Source organism: Halyomorpha halys, unplaced genomic scaffold, assembly GCF_000696795.3.
Source record: "Halyomorpha halys isolate HHAL.00 unplaced genomic scaffold, Hhal_1.1 Scaffold243.1, whole genome shotgun sequence".
NCBI lineage: Eukaryota > Metazoa > Arthropoda > Insecta > Hemiptera > Pentatomidae > Halyomorpha > Halyomorpha halys.
This window is the reverse complement of record NW_027106548.1, coordinates 863543-871013: the sequence shown is the minus strand read 5'-3', so window position 1 is coordinate 871013 and position 7471 is coordinate 863543. Positions and strand designations below refer to the sequence as shown.

At 38.1% G+C, this 7471-nt stretch overlaps 1 protein-coding gene across 2 annotated transcripts in view; it reads right to left on the bottom strand.

Moving 5' to 3' along the window:
* Nucleotides 1–7471, bottom strand: part of LOC106680112 (uncharacterized) — a 14738-nt gene that overhangs the window by 2800 nt on the left and 4467 nt on the right. For both annotated transcript variants that reach the window (XM_014419608.3, XM_014419607.3), the window contains exons 2-3: nt 1809–2068; nt 507–635 (exon numbers count right to left, since the gene is read on the bottom strand). In XM_014419608.3, the coding sequence (XP_014275094.1) occupies nt 507–635; nt 1809–2066 (387 nt within the window). In that variant the 5' untranslated portion in view covers nt 2067–2068. The remainder of the gene's footprint in view (nt 1–506; nt 636–1808; nt 2069–7471) is intronic.

Here is a 7471-nt window from a genome sequence, read left to right as displayed (position 1 = left end):
TTCATTCATACGTTTGTGTTCAAAGGGCGCTTATGCTTCATTCATACGTTTGTGTTCAAAGGGCGCTTATGCTTCATTCATACGTTTGTGTTCAATGAGCATTGTTTTAGAGCTGCCAACAGATGAATATTTGTGTTCTCCGTGTTTTAAATAATTAGAGAATTTCCCTGACCTTTGGATTCAATTATTAACTCCATATAACTGTTGTTATTAATTTATTTCATCTACAACCTACTCGTACATTGCTCATATTTACGTTTCATTTTATTTCGCCTGCCTTAATTTTGTTTGTTTTATTACAAAAAGGGGTAAATCAAGTGCAATAACGAACAAAATTCAAAAGAACAACACAATCCTGTGAATACCGACGTTCGCTTACCAAGTATTTCTACAAGTGTTGGATTTGCGGCCAGTAGAAAAAATGTAGATGGAGCATAATATGCTGTATTTCCAGTTATAAACCTTAAAATCTAATCATAAATATACCAAACCATTTTAATGTTTACCTTCAAGTCTTCTAATACGATAGAAGACGACTGTGGATCATAGTGAATGAAGTTGCACCAAAGAGTTTCATCTGTGTCATCGAATTCTTCCATGAGATAAGTCATTTGTTTGTGTATTACGGAATATACCTGAAAATATAGTGGGATATTAATAACGATTTAATTTGATTATCATAAAGATAAATTGTATCATAGCTCATACAACTGCGCATGTTTCATTGTAATTGTTCTAACCACGAACTATCAAAGCTAAGCTAAGGGAACTAATTATTAGTTGTGGTTTGCGGTAAGCTGAGGTGAGGCACAGGTCTTTGTAACCTGGAAACTAAGGCGGTACCGGTTCGACACCGTCCTAGGTAGGGGTCGCCTCCTATTTTGTGTGGCCCCACGTACTGAAAATTTGACCCCTCACAATGGTGTTAGAATAGCAAGGTAAGCTGTAGATAACCAGAAATGACTTGGCTAGGGGTCATAAAGTACAGTAGTGATGCTAAGCGAAGGGCGGAAGGGTGACACACTAACCAGTTGCTCAGGGATTGGATTGATAACTTGCTAATAACAAAAAACATGTAGAAAATAAAAATGTTAAATTATCAGTAATGGTATACGTACAATTACATGTACTGCCCTACTCTTGCTCAAAATCCGATATGCTAGGAATGGTCTTAGAGAAAGGTAAGGAGGTAAAGTCAGGGAAAATAGGTGCAGGAATCCTACATTGGATGAGTACACTCGGTCTTCAATTAAATTAACGGGAAGCAAGAAACCCATTGGCAGAAACGTAGAACTCCACATCTTCAGATCCGTGTCTGTACTCCCAAATGGGGCTGAAATCTGATTAAGCCAAACAGGAAAGCAGAGCGTTACAGAAATGAGATTTGTGGGAAGAATAAGGGGCACTGCTTAAGCAATGAGAGGATAATGGGATTATATAAATGATGGGAAAACTAGCCCTCTTGATTAAGGAGCGCCCGGGGACATACCAGCGGAATTGGTTCGGTAATATATTTTCGATGAAGGATCATCGAGCTCTACTGAAGACTACCCTTTGTCCAAAGTGGACCTGAAATACGACAAAAGGTGGAGAATAAAATATTGCAAGGAACGGAGAGCAATGGCAGTTCCGGTGAAAAGTACTACTGGGAGACACAACAGGATATAACATAAATTATCAAGCTTTGAAATTCATCTAGGATTTTGTATATTCGCGTTATTATTTTGCCTCACGCCTTAACCTCACTATCAGTGTCATTATTTGAATTAACCTCTGTTGATTTTGGCAATAACAGAAAAGCAACTCACATGGCTTTCTGCTTTTGCTACGTTGATTTCTTTAAACCAGTCACCCGACTCTCCTCCTGTAAGGATTTGTTTCATGATGAACGACTTCTTGGCCAACCTCCCATTACCCAAGACCACTTTCAATGTCACCCTCAAGATGGTGGAGGTATAGTTTTCTCCTTTCGGTAATGCCGGAATCGCTTCTAGGTCGATAATTGACGCTACCTCAGATTCTTTGGCCAATCTCTTCAGCACTACTTCAAGGACTTCTTTTTCCATTTCTAAAAATAAGAAAAATTTATTTCACCTCCATTAGCAAATTTAAAAAGCATAATAAATGTTACATCGCTGCAGTATCATTATCTAAAATGCTATGATTTGAGTAAGAAATTTATAAAGTGTAAATTTCGAATGGTAATGTTATTTAAACGAATAAAATTAGTTAATGTACTAGTTGACGATTTTTAATTATAATGTTACTTTTTATCAAGAAGTTGATGCCTTCGATCCTATATTTTTCTCCCCTTTATTTCTATTAAAACATCACAATTTATCAAAATAATTTATCATATCATTTAGTATTAGAATTACATTCTGTACCCTCTAATAATGAAAACTGGAGCAAGAGGTTTAACTCCTACGTACATAAAATAATAGATTATATAAAATGCTAAATTATAGACATTTTGACAAATTATACATATACTCCATTCCTCTCATCTCATATACTCATATACTCCATTCCTCTAGTATTATTTTAAAATCTAAAAAGTAAATTCATTTTGACTTCCGTATTTGTTCAAAAGGTATTCTCTGAGGTGTTGTTTAAAGCTACTTGTATGAATTTAGGTTCTCCTTTGCAAGGTCTTAGATTTGACTGCAATATAATTATAATTTCATTGATCGGAGAAGTTTGTCGGGGGGTGCGGTCAGCAAAGAACAACATAAATAAACAAAACCATATTTATTTATTTTATGCCGACGTTTCGACCTGAGTTTCAGGTCTTCATCAGGGGTTGTGGCGTAGAAGGCAGGTTTGTAACTGTGACAAACCTAAACAAAAAACTTTCTTTGCGTTAAAGCAGTTTTTTTTTAAATATATTTTTAAGATTATATTTATAAGTTAAACGAGTGTTTGTTGAGCTTTGATATTTTTCCAATTTATTATTCTTTAATACTTTTATGATTGCTGAACAATTGCAAATTCAAAATTTTTAGTTCCTGAAAAAGTATTTAGAGGATGGGTGTTTCCTTTTTTTTTTTTTTTTTTCTTTTTCCATAATACGAATTTAATATATTTTTTAGTTTCCCACTCGATATCAATATCTCATACTGGAAAAAAGATTGAGTCAACTTGAAATAAACTCTGCTTAATATTTTAATTAGGGCATTTCTCAATCTGAATGTCGATCCAAGGTTTTTAGTTTTTATTGATATAAATATGTTTTTCGATCCCATTTAAAGTTTCTATCGATATAAATTTGTTTTTCGTTCCAATGTCAGGTTTTTATCAATATGAATTTGTTTGTATGGTTTAAGGATGTTCTTTGCTCCAATGGGGACAGTGAAATAGGATTAGCCCTCATTGATATTCTTATTATAGACTATTGTGATCACTTCTTGTATTCGTCACTCATGAGACAATTATTGTTATTATATACAATTCAATTAAAATAAATTACATCTATAAACTTTCAACACTCTTTGATAACTTCTTTGATTAATGTTCTTTATTAATAACTATAATAATAAATGCCTAACGTTTCGACCAACTTAGCCATCATCAAGGACAATCTTTTTTTTAATTATATTTATTGGGAATTACAACATTTAGTATATCTGATGTATGTTATTATGAAGTAATACAGGCGTGTAAAGAAACTACCCATTGGTAGCAGTCTAATGAAGTTTTTACATTGTCAGAAATGGTAGAGGAAGCAAGGCTAGAAATGTCCAGATTGGCCTTATTACAGTTATAAAGATCAGTCTTTTGTAATGAATTCGAAGTTTAGACCGTTTGTCCAGTAAGTGCTGTAATAGTCGAAATCGACGTGCAGTTTCCTGTCTTTTCAGTCTTGTGTGAGGATTCCATGTTGATCGTTTGTCCAGATGTAGTGCAATGTAGCGGATCTGTTCGACAGGGGTAAGATCAAGATTTCTAAAGGAGACTGTAGGGCAGTCGGTAGTTTTACGACGAAGAGTGATTTGATGGGATTTATTTTAACCCTCCAATTACGACACCATTCTTCGAGGGCTGTGATATGGGATTGGAGAGTTTGGGATGCAATTAAAGGGTTATTATTAACTGCAAGCACACATGTGACATCAGCATAAGTGGTGAGGATAGTTGGGATGTCAGCTGTAAAGACAGTGTAGAGGATGGGACCGAGGATACTACCTTGAGGAACACCAGTGGACTGAGAATGGAGAGATGAATAGGAACCATTGTGACTTACTTGGAATAATCTATCAGTGAGAAAGGAACAGATGATGAGAAAATATGTGGAAGGTAGCAATTTACGAAGTTTGTAAAGCACTCCCGGGTGCCAGACTCGATCCAAAGCCTGTTCTACATCGAAAAAGACTCCCGCGTAGTACATTCCGCGCTCCAAGGAAGACAAGACAACGTCCACCACACGATGACATTGCTGGATAGTGGCGTGGATGTTCAGAATTCAAACTGGTGATCAGGGATTATATGATTGGAATCTAGGATGGGGTATAGGCGTCTCAGAATCAGTTTTTTCGTGGATTTTTCCCATGATCGGTAATAGAGAGATACTTGTCTTCATTCGAATGTTTAAATATAGTTTATTTTCTAAGTCACATTTAAATTTGTCCCGACTTTTCGGGTAGTCAATGAAGGAGGGGAGGGCTTAGGTACGAAGCTTGAATGTAAAAAACGCAGTACTGACCTATGATCTGATGAAAGGTCATCCAGAGATTCAACAATGGATTGGGAGGATGAATCTTGGAGGTTATAAATATGTCTAGGATATCAGGACGTTTTTGAAGGATGTAGGCCAATAAGTAGGATTGTTGGGCGAGAGAATAGAATAGGTATTGGAGGTGAAAACAGGAGATAGGATGTTACCACGGGAGTTGGATGTGCGGCATCCCCATCGTTAGTGCTTAGCGTTATGGTCTCCTCCGGCAAGCGCGGTCTGAGAGTTCGAAATAAAAAATCAAGGGTATTATAAGAAAGGTTATTACCAGGATGGCAGTATACAGCTAAAAAGGTAACATGGAAAGGGTGAATTGAAATAATAACCGATGGATGGATTGTATAACATCAGATTGATTGGAAGGAATGAGGGAATGGGCTATGGATTTGTGGATAAGGATGCAAGAACCAGCATGGGAAGTGTTGTCTGGGTGCTCTAATCTATAAGTGATGTAGTCTCGAATGTAAAAGAGTGTCCTTTGTGTGAAATGAGTTTCAATCAGTAGGGCTATGTCAATGTGTTTGTCATGTAGGAAAAAGTCACGTTCGTGACGGTGATTTTGTAGTACCAAGTTGTTCGGCACCCTAATAAGATTGCTCCATAAGTAGGTATTGCGTTATAGAGGGGTGTCCGTTAAGAGAAGTTTGACTATATTTGCTTGTGATAGAGACCATCTTAGCTGATAGGTCCTTCAAGCAGAGTAGGGGAGAATTATATAAATGGTACTATTTAAAGTTTTGCTCAAATATGAATAAATGCAGCCAACGAAATAAAGGATATATGTTTCTCGAAAGTGCCTATCACGTTGAATATCGACTACACTCATTAGTATCGATAAGTAATCCTTGAAGGAGGCAAGGCTCTTAATGTCATTATCACATTAAGAGCACTTTCCAAGGATCCACTTCAAGTATTTTAACAAGTCACTGGTGGTTCTTTAAAGTGGACTGATTGCCCCACATGTCTTATTTAAAGACTTTTTTGTTATTGTTGATCGTTTAACCTCTACCGTTCTTGAGTTCTTAACTTGCGTGTGATACACTTAAAATGTATCATTTCACTTGCGTTAGGTATCTAGATAAATTATTTTCGTTTGCTTTTTATTATCGAAATCAAGCCAAAAGTAACTCGTCAGATTCCTACTTTTCCAGTACGGTCACTTTTTTTCTGAGAATATGGAAGGAACAAATAATACAACGATGTGCACTTTATAGGAATTTGGAGGGGGGGAGAGGAAGTATTGCACGTTATAGCATCATCATATCTGCGACATCCTAATTTAGGAGGTCTGGCCATTGTAAAATGTTATCAACTGAGTATTATTTCGCATTCTGTAACCTCCTTCATTAACCATAGCCACTTGGATTCTGTGGAGGGTCCAGCCTTCAACTCTCGCGGGAGCCAGTTCCTGCGCTATATGAAATACCCAGCTTTCCGATCCGTGGGTTAGTTTGGGAATGATGAGATTTGGAGGACACCTGGGCCGCCTTAGTTACCACTTGGCTCATTAGGTGTCGTCTTAGATGAAGATCTTAGTAGCAAACATTCGCAGCCATTATCTGAAGCTGGATTTCAGAACTAATATCCTTTCTGGAGTTCTCCTCTGTTCTGAGACACATGAATTCCTCTAGATTTGTAAAAGTGTTCAATGTAAACCTTTCCATCTTACTAAACACCACCTTCGACAGCGTTTGGTGGTCCCGTGTACTCCAACGGTTGCAAGAGCTCGACACCCGCAGTAATCTATACTCCCTCGTAGATAGTTACCTCAATAACAGGAGTGTCATCGTGGCCAAGAACAGCAAATCCAGACTAAAGACAGAAGCGGAGAGGTGTGCCAGTCTCGTAGGAGAGTGGTGCGTGAGGAGGAAGTTGAGTATGGCAGCAGCCAAGACTCAGGCCATACTCATAAGAGGCTCCACGGACAGGGCTCATCCTATCACCCTGGATATCAATGGAGAGAGGGTTAGACCGGGTGAGGAGGTGAAGATAATATCTCTATATATATCTTGGTGTGAGGATAAGAAGAAGATTCGATGCCACTTCTCGGGTGCCACACGTGCGGAGTTCTTGAAACAGCAGAACACGTAATAGTGGATTGCTCCACCATGGAAGGACACCGAGCCAGCCTTTCGAGAAAGACCGGGATTTTCGCCCTCGCCGAGTCGGACTTTCCCTGTTTGATGGAAGAAGAGCATTATCCCTTCATTAGGGAGTTCATTTACGGGTGGAAGGATGTGGTGGGCCCAACTCATTTCACAATGGGAAGGACTCGACCACCCAACATCGGCGGCCACCAGAAGAGGAGGAATCTGACCCAGACTGAGACCAGGAGGGCTGGACCAGCCTGGTAACTGCAGGAGGCACCCAGACGGATGCGCACCAGAAGGACCTACCGAATGGTTGCAGTGGACATGGTGCAGCTCCATCAGTAAGGCGCTAAACCTAGTGCTGGGCTACGGCACAGTAAGAAACGTTATAAAAGAATAAAAAAAAAATTGGTGATCATGGTTCAAGTAAATAAAGAAATAGATATAATGAAAGGCGCGGAAGAAAATGTAAATTATAATTAATAAAATTATCATAATAATATATCAAAGTAATTAATGAAAGCCAAAGCATTGCCAAGTTTGGTGTAGATTGCTTGTCAAGTTGATGGTGTAGAATGGTTGTCAAGTTGATGGTGTAGAATGGTTGTCAAGTTGATGGTGTAGATTGTTTGTCAAGTTGATGGTGTAG